A 17,327-nucleotide genomic window follows, 5' to 3' on the forward strand; every position below is an offset into this window, starting at 1 on the left:
TTTCAGATAAGCACATGCTTGATCTAATGTCTCAAGACCTGCTGTAGTCACCAAACAAATTCAAATATTCATCACTTATGTAGCTGTTCCTAGATGGTTTGAAATATTTAAAAAAAAATCCTGAGAGCTTTTTGTTCAGTATAATAATATCACCTGGTAGCAGCAGTTGAATAACTGTCACAGTCACAGGTATGTTATCTCACACAAATCACTGTCATAGTGGGAGTGACTGACAGGCTTCACAGCTTCTAAACTGATATGTTCACTGACACCCTGGAAATCTTAGTACTTGCAATCAAACTGTTTTTTTTTTTTTTTATATCTTAAATGAACTATTTCCTGTTGAAGGGGAGACAGAGGAATGTGCTTGGGGAGAGATGAATGTGGATGGGGCTGTTGGGATACTAGTTGAGAGATGAGGATGGACAAAGATGAGTCCTGCAGCTTTAGGCTTTTGGATGAGCTGCCTCTTGGCAGACAGCTTCTAGGGCACAGCTGATGTGATACCGAATCCCACAGTGATGGCTCTCTTTTTGGTCTTTGCCTGGCCCAATCTGTAGCCATTGATATACATGCTGAATGCCTGCTGGTTGATGGGCAACAGCAGGGCTGACTTTAACATGTGGAGGAAGCCTCGCAGCAGCCACAGGGAAAGAAGGAGGCAACTGAATCCCCTACAAGACTAGTGCGAGAGCCTCCAGCCACCTGCTTGTTGTACCACTGCATAAATCAAGCTGAGTTTAGCTCCAATAGTTGCACTGTGGTGCATTATCTCCTCATTACAGTGAACCAACTGTCAAATTCTTCTATGATCCTGCAGGATTAGAGACCGTCTTTGACAGGGACTCCTTTCCTTTATTCTTGGGACTCTTATGAATCCCACAGAGCCTAACTAAAATAACTGCCCATTGAGCAGGGGAGACACATCAGGCTCTTCACACATGGGGGGAACTTTTTTCTTTCGTGAAGACATGAATCTCCCTGCAGTCAGCCTGTCCTGATAGCGAGCAGCAAAGATCACACAATGCTGGTCATAAGGTAGAAATCTTTAGCATAGGCCAGTGATGGTACTAACCTGCTCAGACTGAGCCCTGTTTGTTGGTGCGGGCCCACAAAATACTCAATATGGCTGTCCACACAGTCCATCCCAGGAGTACAAAGTATATTAGTGATACTTGAAGGCCATGGTGTTTGTATTATTTTCTACACTATTATATTAAGATTCTATATTGTGCACTATTTAATTTATTTATAAAACCCTGCTCCCAATATGTTTTATTCAATTTATAATATGAAAAATCGTCTTGCAATAATTTCACCAATTATTCCTTCACTAATACTAAAACATTGACATACTTTATGGAGAATAGACTGATTTATTTGTATGTAAGATAAACTTGGAGCAGAAATATTTCATGCTGAAATTGCAGGTTCACCAACAGAATAATGGCATCAATGGAAATCCAGGGTGACACAGCGGCAGCATCTAGTATGCTGATGTTAGCTGTGGCCCTTTGAATAGCCAAATGTGTGGTAAGTCTTTATAGACAGGCGAGATCTGGAATCCAGATGTTACTGCCACAGCAATACATAGTATACAGTGTTCACCGCTTTGATTTTTTTTTTTTTTAGCACTGACGTTTATTTCGGTCTGTAATAATTATACAAACAAAACGGAATAAAATGAAATAAGATTCAGACAATAAATAAATAAATAAACAAATAAGAAAGGCCTTCATTTCTAAATTTCAAACAGCAAGTAGTCTACTATTGGTGCATTTTAAATACATACATACATTAAACACATACATCTTATAATACAGCCATGGTGCAGACGCTGTCGGTATGAGACATGAGTGATATAACGGTAAACTAGATTTTATTTTTCCTAGGAAGAGGAAGTCATGACCCGCCCTACTGTACTTCCGATTGGCTAGTACTCGTTGCCTTCGTTGGTTGGGTTGGTTAGGTTTAGGCATGAGGAGTGTGATTGGTTAGAGCTAGGGTAAGAATATCAGGGTAAACCAATCAGAGGCAGAGTAGGGCGGGTCGTGACTTCGCCGTCCTAGGAAAAAAAATCTAACGGTGATGACTGGCTATTAATGATTAGCGAAAGCTGAACTCTTGAAACCATTTGAAAAGAGCCGTTTAAACCAACATTCTGCACCAGTAAGGAAGCTCCACTCCTCAAACATGAAGGTCCTGAATAAAGACGAACTGCTGATCGCTGAAGGAGTTCTGCTAAAACACTTACCCAAGAGTTTTAAGGTAACTTAGACCAGACCGCTGCAAAAGCTTTAAAACACACTCCTGGTTGAGTCAGCATATAAAACGCGGTGTTTTAAGTCCAATTGTTTGTGTTTGCAGGTCTATGGTTTCCTTCATGGTATTAACAGGAACAAACCAAACACACTGGAGGTACTTGTTGATACATGGCCTGATTTTAAGGTAATAATTTGCCGACCTGACCCCAAGGTGAGTTCCCATCAAACTGATGAATTTGATACTTGAAAGCTTTACCATTTTTATTTTTTTTTTACCATATGTTCTTTACCATATTTATTTTATGCCACATGACTGCAACATTTTGTGTTTATTTCACAGAACAAGCGCGCTTTGGAGTTCATGAAAAAGGTGACATACTACAGCATGGATGAGCAGATTTTAAGGAAAATGCTGACAGAGGAGAATGCAATTGACTGGAGCACCTACTTCCTAATTGGAGGTGAGTTCAGGGCACTGAAGATAAGGTGTCTTGTAAAAAATTGCTTTATTATGCAGTCATGAATGGACTTCTTCTCCACGCAGGTCAGTTAATAAATAGTAATAATCCGTTTTATTCATAGAGTGCTTTTCAGGGTACTCAAAGCCACTTTACATAAGTGATTTTAACATGGACAGATCAGTGCAGTCTCAAATGTGTTTGGGGAGAGACTTCCGGATGGAGGGTACAGCTATGGAGAAGGCTCTGTCACCCCATGTTGTTGCAGTTGTTGCAGTGAAAGAGAAATAACAGAGTGGTTTTAACATGTGAATCACTACAGGATTTGACTATTCCCACGCCTCCATGCTCAAAGAGGTGTCCTCTGACAGACAAGTAGACTACAGATGCTATACTTTGGTGCATCTCCTGTATTTGCCAGACTGCAGCCATCTGCTTTCACCAGCTTTTGACAGGTACAGTCATATAACTTTAGTTGAAAGGCTATGTTTCACTTGCATTTGCATCACACTTAAATGTCCCTCAGTATCGACTAAGAGTGAATCGAGTGCTTTTCACCAATAAGATGACTTGTATATTTAATCTTTGTTTTTACAGTGAGCTGGAATCAAGGATTTCATCTCTTGACCTTTCCCATGTTGACTTAGTGAATAAAACCTGGAAGTTTGGAGGGAATGAGCTAGGGTACAGGATCGTTAAGAACCTCATCAGCAACTTCCCTTCATGCTGCATCACTGATGAGCAGGGTCAGCCGGTATCCTGGGTTCTGGTGTATGACTACTATGCATTGGGGGTGTTGTACACCCTGCCAGAGCACAGAGGGAAAGGCTACGCCAAATTGTTGGTCAGCACCATGGCCAAGAGACTGCACGCTCAGGGACACCCGGTGTACTGCTACATAGAGGAAGATAACACAGTCTCCTATGGATTTTTTAAAAACCTGGGCTTCACGGAGGATCCCTCATACAGGGCAGGGTGGTTGGAGTTCAACTTTTGATTTTGTAACCAGTGTGATTTCTAACATCTCATTAATGCATAGTTGACCTATTATCAGGTAAAAATGACTTGTAAAGTTTCCTTGTGGATAGAATATGATTAAAATGTAAAGGAACCAAGTTGTTATTTATAGCTTTAAACCAAGTTTGAAATGACAAATAACATCTGCTGCCATTGCTGTAGCATTTTACTTTGCTTGTACATGTTACATTTTTAAGTAAATTTTTATCTCTCTTGGTGAAAGGCCTTCATTTAGATTACATCCTATGAAATAATGCCAGCAAAAAGACAGAGCAAGATAAAGATATAATCAATAGGTGGGACACTTTCATTAAACAACTCAAGATACAAACATAATGAATTGTATTTGTATTTGTTCCTTTGTGCATTTTAAATCTGTTTATCTGTCTGCATCCTTGTGTTATACTGGCCATCGTGTGTATTTCTTACAATGTGCACTGTGCATATAGAGTATACAGTATGTACGAGTGCATGTATGTATATGTCAGTATATGGGTATGTATGTAGGTATTTGTACTTATTCTTGTTACTTTAGCTTTGTATGATTTCCCCCCTTATGTGCTTTATTATGTTTTGTTTGTCACTGTGTATTATGTTGTTGGCTGTTTGAAGATATAATAACAAAAAGTGGGATACCGGGTTTTAAAAGTTATTAAAACAAATAGCCCATATACTGAATATGGTAGATTTTTTTTCTCTTCCTATAAGTTTGTGTGTCGAAAGTACGGATCTGAAACCACCTCCAGCCGGAAAAACACGCCTATTCAGTACTTTGAGCAACTGTATAGACCTCCAGGCTACACGCTGGTCTGGTCTTCGGTAACGTTACTGGAGTAATAATCATAATAATAATAATAAAATCAATTAGTGACCATGGAATTGACCGGAGAGCAGCTGAAAATGGCTGAAACTCAGCTGAAAAAATATTTACCTCGATCACATCAGGTGTGTTCAGACAGATCTTCTGTAACGCTGTTCAACAGGCTACAGTTAATTCTATAACATGTTGCAAGTTAATGATCGATATCAGCCTGTTTTATTTGCTCATTTCATTTTTGACGTCCCAATGACTCATTAATAATTGTTCAAACTATTCTTCGGATTACAGTGTAAACATTTGTTTCATTTCAAGGTTTACGGGTGTTTGGTCCTCAGAAACAGAATCAGATCAGACCCTGTAAAGGTTTTAGTGGATAGATGGCCAAAGTTCTCCGTCATTGTCTGCAAACCACACTATGAACAGGTGTGTGTATTCAGATTATGAAATCGATTCGATCTCTGCATATGCAATATCTTCACAAATATTTATTCTTACAGAAAGGAGACCTCTTCAGAGACACACTGGTTTTTGCAAATGATGAAGGTCTTCTAGAGGAAACCGTGAGGAAGTCTTCTGTTTTTGATTGGACCAGTTATCTTTGTTTAGGTAACGATAATAAGCACTTCTGCTCTTTTCTTTGTCATAAATGTCATCTCTTCTTCTGTTTCCTTTTCTAGCACATTGTTCTCACATCATGGCATTAACGCAGTAATGTTAGCGCTACAATTATTCAGCTGGTTTTGTAATGTAATAACAAAACCCAGACACCTGATATTTAGTAAAACATGATTTTTGCAGTGCTACCTTTTTGTGCCTCTACAAAATTGGCTTCATTTTGAATTTGATAATCATTGCCTTTGTTGAGTTCAAAGTCCTCCCATTGTTCTAGCATTTTTGCTGTTCAGAAAAAGATATGTCTCCATTTTATGTCATATTCCTACACCACAAAACGCTAGGCGAGCAAAGATCAGTAGTGCCATTACTGTAGTGCTATCCTGTAAGAGAAAAGTAATAGCAGAGAGAAATTAGGGACCATATTGTTTTAAAAGAGAACAGATCTCATTCATTTTAAAGTGACTAAACACATTTCTTATGAACAACCTGCTCAACAATGTCAGAGTAATAATAAACTTTAATTAAATAGCACATTGCTTAACGATGTTACGAAGTGCTTTACAAAAGAAAATAAAACCAAACAAGGCAGAAAAAAGGCAGAGGATCACAGCAACCTTTTGACATCTTTCAAAAACATCAACATTTGCACATTTATGGTTGAAAAACCAAGCTTATTTTCAGTATATCAAAATAAATACAAATACAAAATGAAGTTTCATACATTTAAGAACTTTTCTGTTATTAAAACTTCATCACATCTGTTTCAGGAATCAGTCGTCACCATGTGGAGATATTCAAAGCAGTTGCAGCAGAGAAGGATAAACCCTACAGGAAACTGGCTGTGTGTCACATGATGATACTGGAGGATGTAACCAACCTTCCCAGTACAGAGAGGTATAATCTTTCCATACAGTGATATCTAGGGTGAAACAAAAACTTTATGTTGGGTTCAGTTGTCTATTGAAGAATCATGATTCTACTCTGTTCTGCATCAGTTCAGGGATCTCACTAAGCTCTCTGGATGAATCACACGTCGGCTTGGTGAATCAGACATGGAAGTTTGGTAATGATGAGGGTTCTGTCAGGATGATCCGTAACATGATCGTGAACTTCCCCTCCTGTTGTGTGCTGGATGCAGAGGGACAGCCTGTGTCCTGGATCCTGACCTATGCCTCGTGTGCCATGGGGATGTTGTACACTCTGCCAGAGCACAGAGGAAAAGGCTACGCCAAAGTGCTGGTCAGCACCATGGCCAAGAGATTCCACGCTCAAGGCTTCCCAGTGTACTGCTTCATAGAGGAGGAGAATGTGGTCTCCTACAAGCTCTTTAAAAACCTGGGCTTTACTGAAGATCCCTCATACAGGGAAGCCTGGATTGGATTCAGTGATGGTAGGGTCGAAGGGTAACATACAAGTGTAACATATTACAATTGAACCGTTGAGTCTACTAAAATAAGTTTCTTTCAGAATGTGAACTTTGTTTTTGTAGCATGGAAAACAAGTGAGATAAATTGAAAATGCTGGTCAGGTTAAGTTGCCTTTGACTGAAATACAGAGATCTAGATCTCATCTCTTTTCTGAAAAAGCACTCGATGCTTGACTGGATCTGAAATGAAAAAGATAAAAATATTGATTTAAGTCATGAGCATTTATTTGAAATAGAGGAAATCGTGGCAAATTCTAGTCAATCACCTGATATTCACTTATTTTTTAGTGCTAGATGTAAATTTGTTCAAGAACTGTGGTTGGCTTTCAAGTAAAAATGTCAAATATAATGAGAAATGCCTATCACAAGTAACCACAGCCCAAAGTAATGTCTTAAGAACACTGCTTTTGTCAGACTCCTAAAGTATTCAGTTTACAATTAAATGAAATTTAGAAAAGCAAGCAAATATCTTAACATACAAGTGGTGAGATCAAGCTAATAAATACATAATCAAAAAGGTATTTATGCATTTATTTTGGAATAAAATCAATTATTTATAACTGCTTCACCTCTGCTCTGTGAACTTTTCAAAGCGAACCAGCCACTTGTTCCAGTACTCCAACATTAGCTCTGGGCTCAGCTGGTGAGCATGGGCAGGTGTGCCGTCCTTGTAGGCTATTACAATCAGTCCACTTTCAACCTGCAATGAGAAGAAATAACAAGAAATCAGTGGGGCATGAGGTTTGCTGTGTGCGTCACTGTGGCATCATACAGCAAACAGACTCTGAGAAGGTATTATTCTGTACTTCATCATTGCATCAACTCTGGACTGTGCAGATATTAATGATCAGCTTCCATCATAAAGATTTTATGATTCTATAAATGATCTTATAGGGAATTTGACTTCAAGCGGAGAGACTGTTTAAGAATGTAGGTGAGTATCTGGGAATTAAAAGATCATCACATCACTTATCTCAACAGAGTACCTGATATTTGTAGTTGTCATCGTTGTTCAAAGCTCCTGCATAGGCAGCCACCTGGACGGGGTTGTCGTATGTGTTGCCCAGGAATGGTTTGGGTTTCTCTGAAGTCTTCCAGTCAATAACGCATAGAACGCCCCTGCAGACAAAACTGGACTGTTAGTGGACGTAAAGGTGGATAGAAAAGTAAAGTCTGGTGTGGAAAAAGTTCAGTGAACCCGTGTCTGCAAATCAGGATATTTACCTGTAGCGGGCAACACAGTCCACAATTCCCAGATAGCTCAGAGTGTCATGTTTCACAACGCTCTCAATAGCTCTCACGGCACTCACATCCTCCAGTATGTGAGAGACGCTCTGCATGTATCCCTGCACATCAGGTGGATGCTCTGGTGTCTCTGATGAAAGATTTTTGTCTGTCTGTGTTTCACCTGATGTCAGAACATCCTCCAAAGCTGAATGGAAAAGCTTCCCTTGCCTAAATAAATCTGAATGACAACAACAACTTTGGGTCACTTTTCAGTACATTAACCAAATAAATATCTTACAATTTGAAGTATAATTAAATAGCATGTTACAAAACCTACTTTGACTGTATTCTTTAAAGCCTTCTTCTCCGAGCTCTGCGATCATCCTCCTCTTCCATCTCTCCAGGTAAAAGATCTGCTCTGGAGAAAGTGTCTGCTGAAGAATGCGGGTCACACTCGGTAGAAGAGACCTGCCTTGGCCCCGATTTAACAAAATCCGGGCTGGGGGTCCTGACTCAGGCTCCTCTGTTTCTCTAGGGTCTTCACAGTGTAAGAAGGGATGAAGGGTTTTAGGCACCTTCATCTCCGGTTTTGTGGATGGCGTTTGAGATTTGACAACAGGTCCATAAACGTGCTCGTCCTCCGCTAGGAGGGTCTCGGGCGTTTGGGAGCTGACCCTAGAGGACAGGACAGACCTCACAAGAGAAGAGTAGCGCTCACTGTCCACTGAGCTGTATGGGCTGCGTCTCTTTGGGGAGTTTAAGCAATGACAAGCAGAGAAATTGCTAACAGAGAGGGAGGTATATCGAGGGATTATACCCCCACCGGACGCCACACGTTTAAGAATGAACATTTTGGCGACTTTCAAACTAGCTTTGAAGACAATAACTTATGTGGTTCCAATATTTTTACAATACATTTAAGATGTTTATAGCTGTCGTCCGTTTAGTGATGGTACTTGCCCCAACATGTCGTAGAGTAACTTGTCCGAATGGTCCAAACACTCAGTTGTTTCCAAACGACGCGCCTTTTAGGTTACACAAGCTTCCGTCGCTGGGAATTGAAGTTCCGGGTAAAGTTTCGTAGCCATTTTTAGTATTTAGTTGTAATGGTAGAAACTACATTACCCACAATGCGCAGCGGTACTGTCATTTCAGTTACTTTCTTTGACTTTTTCCCACTTTCATACATTACGCGTCAGTTGTTCTTACTCAGTGTGTTAACGAGCAGACGAGTGCTGTTCAAAGAGAAGTTATTACCAGACATATTCCTGTGTCAAACTACAGGTACAGATATGTGATATGATTGATTAGGTTAAAAGCCAATCGTTATGTTTGTAAACTTGACGCTGTCCAGTTAAATTCACTTTAAGGCGGGATTTAATCGTTCATCATCAGTATGTGGAAGAAAAAAACGAACTGACAGCTCGTCAGGCTGCTAACCAGTCAACAGAGAGAAAGAGAAAGAACGCTTCCTGCATAACGTTATAGATTTATTATTTTGATTGTTGGTTTAGTCTTTTCGTCGACTTCAGTCATATTATGACATCCATAGACGAAAACAGTAAAGAAAAGGTAAGTTAAATGGGTTGTGGCATGTAAATTGCACCAAAAGTCAGCCCCGGTAGCACGAAGGTGGCTAACATGAACTGTTAACGGTTGTTGTCTGGCGAAGTTATTACCGCTAACTTGTTGTCGTCTGTACTCAAAACGAGCCACTGGCTAATGCCAGCTAACGTTTTATCTAACTGAGTAACATTTAATGAGTGAACATGCTAGACTGCATGTATGCAGGAAGAATGAGCTCGTTGGCTAACGTTACCTAACTTAGTTAACATGTTAAAACATGCAAAGGCTAGTAGACTGCAATATATAACGTTACAGTCAAGTGACACGGCCTGTAGGGCGTTATAGTGTTTATTTCATTACGTTTTACCATATTAAACTACGGTATTGCGGAGCTAATGCAGCACACTGGCCCACTGTGACAACTCAGTGAACTTTAATGAGCTAAAATTATTTAGCATTCTGACAGGTGGCAAGATAACTTTAATTGAGCAGGTACGTTATCATATTTGAGAAATGTTTAGAGGCGCTTCGACTTTATGGTCCTTTTGTAGGCTGCAGTTTGTGGTACTATTAAATTATGTTGTGTTATAGTCAAATGAGATTCCAATACTTTGTGCATCCCTTTTATCATTAATTTCATCAATGCGGTAAAAGAAAATATAGGAGTACAACGCAATACAATTCATCAGCACCACAAACTACAACCTCTAAAATGAGCCTAACGTTGAATCCACACTTCACTAAAACAGTTACAAAAAATGAGCATTATAATCTTCATGAAAATTTAGATGGATATACAAAATAAATTGGCAGCTGAGTGTAAGGTGCTTAAGTATTCCTTCACCAGCAAGAGTTTAAATAGTCAAGTAGTCAATAGTCTTAACTTTGAAGCTTGGTAAAAGCTTCAAAATGAAGTAAATCAAGTACACATAAGATGCAAAGGTGAATAATCACAGATTAGCTAACTAGATGTGTTCGATGACTTGTGTATTCTTTCTCCTTAGATGCGCTCTGTGTCAGTGGACCTAAACAATGACGCCTCTCTTCTCATTGACATTCCTGATGCACTCTGTGAAAGAGACAAAGTCAAGTTTACTGTCCATACAAAGGTAAAAACTTGTTTGTACCTGGATGTTAATACACCTTTTCCTATTCCTCTGAGATTAGGAAAGATTTTCAGTGACACTATTTGTTGATATGTTGAAAATTTTCAGCATGAAATACTATTTAATTAACTCTATTCCCAGACCACACTTAGCTCTTTCCAGAAGCCAGAATTCTCCGTTCCCAGGCAGCATGAAGATTTCATCTGGCTACATGACACTCTGGTAGAGACGGAGGACTACGCTGGCCTTATTGTGAGTTTAACTATTCGCAGACATGACTTGCATAAGCTGTAATATTACCAGTGTATTTCCCTTTAGAGTTTATTTATTCAGTGAAAAAATAAGAAATTCAAAACAAAGGTATTCATTTCTTTCCTGCTTTATCATTTATAGATTCCTCCAGCGCCCCCAAAGCCTGACTTTGAGAGCCCAAGAGAGAAGATGCACAAATTAGGGGAAGGTGAAGCCACTATGACCAAGGAAGAGTACACTAAAATGAAGCAGGAGTTGGAAGCGTGAGTGTGACACACTGCATGAATTAATTGTATCCTTTTTATTATGTAAGATCCTTTTCAAAAGTGCAGTGAAATATTGTTGCACTAAAGTTGTTCTTTCTGTATCTATTGTCAGTGTAATGCATTTTCTTTTCTTTTCTCTCAGTGAGTACCTGGCTGTGTTCAAGAAAACTGTCCAAGTGCACGAAGTCTTCCTGCAGAGACTGTCCTCCCATCCCATTTTAAGCAAAGACAGAAACTTTCAGATTTTCTTAGAGTATGACCAGGATGTGAGTTCCACATAATGCTGACTTCCCTTCCCGAGTTGTCAGTTGGACAGAGAGGAAGTAGAGTGTACTGGAGACGTGTGACACATGGCTTACATCCTGCTGTCATCAGCAGTTATGCTTATCTATGTACTCAGTGGCAGTGGTGTTTGTTAACAGAACTGAGCAGTGAAACACTTTATATACAGTAATTTGGTACAAGTGTGATAAAACGGCATGGCTACATGTATTGGACAGTCTTTGTGCCACATAATGACACAGAAAACTCAATTCTGATACAGTCAAATATTGATACAATCACAAACATTACTACTTCCTTACTTAGTTCCCACAACATCATATAATGTGCCCTAACAAATAGATTTGCTCACATAGATTTAATATACTTCCTCTCTAAATTTTGTTATTTTAGCTCAGTGTCAGAAGAAAGAATGCCAAGGAGATGTTCGGAGGATTCTTTAAAAACATGGTGAAGTCAGCCGATGAGGTCCTTATCTCAGGAATAAAGGTGGGGCTTCTGCATGATCTACCTATATCGATGACAGCGCTACAGCCGCATTGTTGTAGCCACTTCCTGAATTACCTTTGTTCCCTTCACAGGAAGTTGACGACTTTTTCGAGCAGGAGAAAACGTTCCTGCTCGATTACTACAGCAAGATAAAAGATTCTACTGCCAAAGCAGAGAAAATGACCCGTTCGCACAAAAGTAACTGAGGGTTTTTTGAATTATCAAATTGTGTTACAGAACTCTTCAAACCAATCTTAACTCAAATGGGATCTGCACTATGGGAATTAATCTAATTTGTTAAGTTTTACATGCTAATTTCTGTCATTACAGATATTGCGGATGATTACATTCACATCTCTGCCACTCTGAACAGTATCTCTGCTGATGATAGTACAGCAAGTAAGAAGTGAGTGTTGAAGATTAATTGATTCTTTCTGTTGGCCGTATCTTGTTGTGGAATGCAACAAATCAGTCCGTGCATGAGTCATTTTCAAGATGCTACGTTGTAATGGCAGTTAGATGCGAATTATATTAATTCACATCTCTATCAAAGACACACAGTAATTCCAGTGTTTTCCATGTTATGTTTTTCAGGCACCTGGATAAGTTGTCAGACCTGTTTGAGAAGCTCAGAGTAAGTATCTACCAACAGACTGAGACAACCTTTATATATCTGTCCAGTGTTTCCCTATGCTGGTCCACCTTAAAAGTCAGTCCACTTTAAGTGAGCCTGGTCAAGTTAAGCTAACGCGTTGTTGCTAACCTCGGGGCTACCCCCCTTCGATAGATGAACATTTTCTTTGCCTTGAGGAGCTGCAGCATTTGTTAACTGACACACAGCCTGTACTGTACATTTACTGCCAGATTGACAACTTACGCCTGGGACACACTGGATGCGTGAACCTCAGCAGTGCGTGTGCGTCGCTGAACTGCTGCGTCTCTTACGCTTGTAGCGTCCACACTGGAAGCTTGTTCGCTGCGGCGCTTCTGCCACTGGCAGCCTTACCTCTCTCGTTTTCCCTGTCTATTTCTGCTGAGAACCGCGCGCGTCACGCGGAGAAAATAGGCGAGACCTCGAATCTCTAGATGAAGCGACGCAGTAGCCTCGCGCGTCTCACGCGGGCAGTGTGGCCGCTCCTATCTGTTAACATGGGGTTGAGGTTCCGCGACGCACACGCGCTGCTCACGCATCCATTGTGTCCCAGGGGTCACTGCTAAACTTTTCCTTTGCTCCACTCGCGTTCACGTCACGTTTCTGCCGCTCGCGCAACTACACACATGCACATTCACACACACACGCACTGCCTTATGCCTTAACGGAGCTACGCTCCTCTTGTACCTTTCACGTGGAGGGAGGATGACAAAAAAAATCCACAAAAACGAAGGGTGTTATTGTGCTTGTACAGTGTGCGAGTGAAAATCATAAGTAGCCTGTTGATATTAATGATCGTCTGAAATTTTAGCAGCGGCGTTCATAATTTTGCAGCGGCGGTGCGCCGAATACAGGGGAAACACTGCTATCCCGACTTATAAATACATTGTGGTATCTATTTATTCCTCTGCAGAAAGTGGAGGGAAGAGTAGCATCTGACCAGGAGCTGAAACTCACAGAGTTGCTAAGATATTACATGAGAGACATCCAGGCCGCCAAGGTGAGTCATGTTTATCTTCTGCCTTCATACAAGATTAACAGATTCACAACTATGTGTCTCGATGATGCAAAACGCACACTGTTGTAGTTCAAACACTTAATGACACTTTTCCCAATTAGACAGAGCAACGCTCATCATAGTAAAATCATAGATCAAGGCTTAATATTAGTCATCATTCTCCTTTTTATAAGTAAATTTAAATGAGGACTTGGATGTAAAATATTAAAGTAATCTGCTTTACTTGGAGCAGTAAGGAACACTGTGACACAGAAGTGCATGTGTTTATTTGTGAAATAAAGCACTAAATGGACCCAAGGAATAAAAATGTTGTAAGTGTAGTTTCTTAAGAGTCCCTATTCATTCTTTTATTTCTCCTGTTCCACTGTCTGCCATATGTCTTTTAGGACCTTCTGTACAGGCGAGCTCGGGCATTAGTCGACTATGAGAACTCTAACAAGGCTTTGGATAAGGCTCGGCTGAAGAGCAAGGACATTCCTCAGGCAGAGGAACACCAGCAGCAGTGCCTGCAGAAATTTGACAAACTCTCAGAGTCTGGGAAGAAAGGTTTGTGCAGCCGTGCATAATGGATTCAAGCCCATTCTGTACTAGTTTCTTTGTGTGTAAAACACTTTTTAAACTGTTTTCCTTGTAGAACTCGTCAGTTTCAAGGGCAGGCGTGTTGTGGCCTTCAGGAAGAATCTCATAGAGATGGCTGAGCTTGAGATTAAACATGCCAAGGTGAGTAGCACAACACAGCCAACTTCTGCATATGGAAAATAACGGAAAATAATGAATAATAATGGAAAATAACATTCTTATGGGAACATACACAATGTGTATGTAGTATTATAATTATCAATGATCATTATGCCTGGCTGTGCATATTTATAGCTACCATAGTGTCATTACTTCATGTGTGTCATTACTATATATCTCAATCATCATCATCATTAAATGTCAGAAAGGTAAATAATATACATAATTTATAAAAATAAGAATATATATATTATTTTTAAGATAAAAAGAAATGTACAATTGAGCACACAAAATTTATTTATTAAAACAAAGTTTATAAATGTGCCTGTGCCTAATTGGCACATTATAGATACGTTTATACTGCAAAAAGTAGCAAAACTAGCTACCAAACTAAAAGAAAAATGTTGCATATTAGATGCTGTCACCTTGTTTCACATACCCATATCACACTTCACACTTATCTCGCTCTACAAAAACATTTGTACAAATGACCTCAAGTTTGCATGAGGTGCTAACATACTCACCACATGTTTTTAAAAATAAATTCCAGTTTATGCGTGGGAAATGGTGTATGCACAGTTTTATGTGTTTATACATCTGGTCCAAGATGTTTTTGCATGTTCTGTGTCACTGCAATTTTCCCATTTTTTCCGAATCTTCTGTGTCTCAGGAAGTGTGAGTCATTTTGATATTCAAGAATGAATTTCTGCTGACAATGAGGGAAACACACATGAGATGAAGACTTACTCTGTGTAGATAGATGCCAGATAGTGAACAGAAACCTGGACATTGTGTTTACATGCCACGCCATCCCTGTTTCTTTTTTAAATCACCCAGAAAGCACACTCAGGTCACTCAAAATCAGGATAACAGTTCATCAAGGTTTCCATGAGTAAGATATGTTGTTTATATGTGCAAACACATTAGATGGAATTCTCAAAAACACTATTTTAACTGGGATACAAGTGTGCATTTAAATGTCCTGTTTGTTCAGTTATTTGTTGGATTTTTTTAATACCATGAGGTAACAAAATGGACACACGATGCCAAGAACATTGTTAGGAGTTGTTAATAGAGGATTCTTGTTTCTTCCCGTTTTAAAATGAGGAAAGATTGACAATTGATTTGAAAGCCGATACATTAATGACAGGCTGGACTTGCACTTGTTTACAGGCAAGGGATAAACAGCATATACTAGCAGACAGATGCATAAAGCCCACATGATTTATAACAGAACAGCCTCTATTCTTCAGGAATAACAATGCTGTTTTCTTCTTTCTCCACAGAACAATGTGACTCTATTGCAGGGATGCATTGACCTGCTCAAGAGCAACTGACATGCTTTCAAGTATTCCTGTCCTACCATCACCAAGTGACCAGTCATAGTAAATGAAATCCTGGCATCCCTGCGGCCTTGCATGGACATGAATTCAGGCCCAATCTCTGCCCCCACCCATGGGTCTGATGCTACTTTAATTACCTGCAAAAGACCAACTGTCTTGTAAGCACAATGTTTTCATGTTTACACAGTCCCTGTGCTCTGGTCCGTGGTCCATCCATTAGATTGAAGTCTAATTCAATGTGATTGCCTCCAGAGAATGAGGCTGCCAACATTAAGGTCTTCCTTATTTTTGCTGCACCAGTTGAGGTGGCTTTTCTCTTTTTTTGGTAATTTCTTCTTTTCGCATTATGCACACAATAGAAATCTTGCATCTTTGATCATACTTTTTTGCTCCACAAATCCTGACTCCTTCCTCATGTACACTCAAGCACAAAATACTGGTGCCATAGAGCCTAACCCATCAGAATTTGCTTCCTTAAGTATGTTTTAAATACTTTTTTTTTTAAGGTTTAGGGAATGTTTTTCGCATAGCCATAACCTAAGTTTTATGACTCATATGCTTATTCTGCTGGGGCTTTTTTGTTTTGGTAATGGAACAGTTGAGGCAAGATCTGTGCCTGGAAAAACATCCTCATGCTCTGCATTCCTGGACTCTGAGGTTAGTGTACAAGAAAACCAGACTTCTACAATGCTCTAGTAAGGAAACTTATCACTGACATAGTTGACATGTTTGAGTGTTCAAAAATAGCCACACTTCACCTCAGGAGTGGACAGTTGGATTGGTGGTCCACGTTCTTGTTTGTAAGAAGCGGCGTCAGATACGACAATTCTCAAATATTCAAGTTTTGCAAATATAGATGATTCCTAAGAGATTCCTATAAGATATAAGATACGTCAAACTAATGATTATTCAACATCTAGCATTTTTATCAGAGAAAAATAGACTTAAGTAATGATCATGAGTTTGCATTTTGGTTTTATTTGCACTCATAGTACCTCTGCACTACATGTATTATGCCCTCACCAGCTCCATAACCCCCAAGCTACTCTGCAGATTCACTCTTTCCCATTCAGAGTGTAATTATTGGTGTTTTTCTTTATTTTGCCCTGAATTTCCTTTTGTTATTGATGCGGTCTCATGTAACAGACCTGATATATTTACCTGACATCTTAAGACTTTGTTTATTTAAAACAGTTAAAAAAAAAAAAAAGATATGCACTAAGAAGATGAAAAATACTTTACAATCATGACCAGGCTCAGTGGAGTGTTAAAATGCATTATAGTTTTTTTTAAAAAAATTGAATGTATTTCTAATGGATTCCAACTGTGTGAATTCCTTTACATGATGCTTTTCTAACAGAACATTAGCATTTTATAAATTTGTAATAATGGCATTGAATAAATCCTACTTTCCCAAGATTGGTCTGTGCCTCTCCATATTTGTTCTGAGGGTTAGTAGCATATTTTCCACATATGGAGTCTCTGGAAGTTACTCCTTAGTCCGTTCATGTTTTTTGTTATGTAAGAACAATATACTGAATCTGTATTTTAAAGAGCTACCCATCACGCCACTAGGTGGTGGTATCCATCTATCCACTGCATCTTGTTTACACTAAGTTTTAGTATGTTGGCCCTTGACTTTAAACACAGCTGTACGCATGTTTCTGTTAAATCTATTGACCACAGTGGATCCTGGAATGGTACAGTGGTGTATTGGGTAAGCTTTGAGGAAATGCCAGAGTGCTCATGGGAATCACCACCATCAAAATGCACATTTCATGTCCTGCT

General features: G+C 39.4%; 4 protein-coding genes across 5 annotated transcripts; 3 read left to right on the top strand and 1 right to left on the bottom strand.

Annotated features, from left to right (window-relative positions):
- The first annotated feature begins 2,098 nt into the window (after positions 1-2,098).
- Positions 2,099-4,347, top strand: si:dkey-76k16.5 (uncharacterized protein LOC566887 homolog). 2 transcript variants are annotated; one of them, XM_044372598.1, is made up of 5 exons: positions 2,099-2,268; positions 2,368-2,475; positions 2,605-2,725; positions 3,045-3,177; positions 3,320-4,347. In XM_044372598.1, the coding sequence occupies exons 1-5, from the start codon at positions 2,194-2,196 to the stop codon at positions 3,717-3,719; spliced, it is 837 nt and encodes a 278-aa protein (XP_044228533.1). In that variant the 5' UTR covers positions 2,099-2,193; the 3' UTR covers positions 3,720-4,347. The 2 variants fall into 2 exon arrangements, with proteins under 2 accessions (XP_044228533.1, XP_044228534.1); XM_044372599.1 differs by having other exon boundaries at positions 2,368-2,448.
- Positions 4,348-4,527: 180 nt separating this feature from the next.
- On the top strand, positions 4,528-6,728 carry si:dkey-76k16.6 (uncharacterized protein LOC566817 homolog). The gene is made up of 5 exons (XM_044372600.1): positions 4,528-4,684; positions 4,872-4,982; positions 5,057-5,165; positions 5,942-6,068; positions 6,170-6,728. The coding sequence occupies exons 1-5, from the start codon at positions 4,613-4,615 to the stop codon at positions 6,579-6,581; spliced, it is 831 nt and encodes a 276-aa protein (XP_044228535.1). The 5' UTR covers positions 4,528-4,612; the 3' UTR covers positions 6,582-6,728.
- On the bottom strand, positions 6,670-8,823 carry mgme1 (mitochondrial genome maintenance exonuclease 1). The gene is made up of 5 exons (XM_044372597.1): positions 8,165-8,823; positions 7,825-8,065; positions 7,587-7,719; positions 7,170-7,300; positions 6,670-6,780 (listed from the first exon to the last, which is right to left on the bottom strand). Exons 1-5 carry the CDS (start codon positions 8,676-8,678, stop codon positions 6,741-6,743), a joined length of 1,059 nt encoding a protein of 352 aa, XP_044228532.1. The 5' UTR covers positions 8,679-8,823; the 3' UTR covers positions 6,670-6,740.
- Positions 8,824-9,210: 387 nt separating this feature from the next.
- On the top strand, positions 9,211-16,958 carry snx5 (sorting nexin 5). The gene is made up of 13 exons (XM_044372596.1): positions 9,211-9,399; positions 10,398-10,502; positions 10,641-10,751; positions 10,893-11,014; positions 11,160-11,283; positions 11,693-11,788; positions 11,881-11,986; positions 12,119-12,194; positions 12,383-12,422; positions 13,354-13,440; positions 13,845-14,004; positions 14,093-14,178; positions 15,483-16,958. Exons 1-13 carry the CDS (start codon positions 9,367-9,369, stop codon positions 15,531-15,533), a joined length of 1,197 nt encoding a protein of 398 aa, XP_044228531.1. The 5' UTR covers positions 9,211-9,366; the 3' UTR covers positions 15,534-16,958.
- Positions 16,959-17,327: the final 369 nt, after the last annotated feature.

This window comes from Thunnus albacares, chromosome 14 (assembly GCF_914725855.1).
Source record: "Thunnus albacares chromosome 14, fThuAlb1.1, whole genome shotgun sequence".
Classification (NCBI taxonomy): domain Eukaryota; kingdom Metazoa; phylum Chordata; class Actinopteri; order Scombriformes; family Scombridae; genus Thunnus; species Thunnus albacares.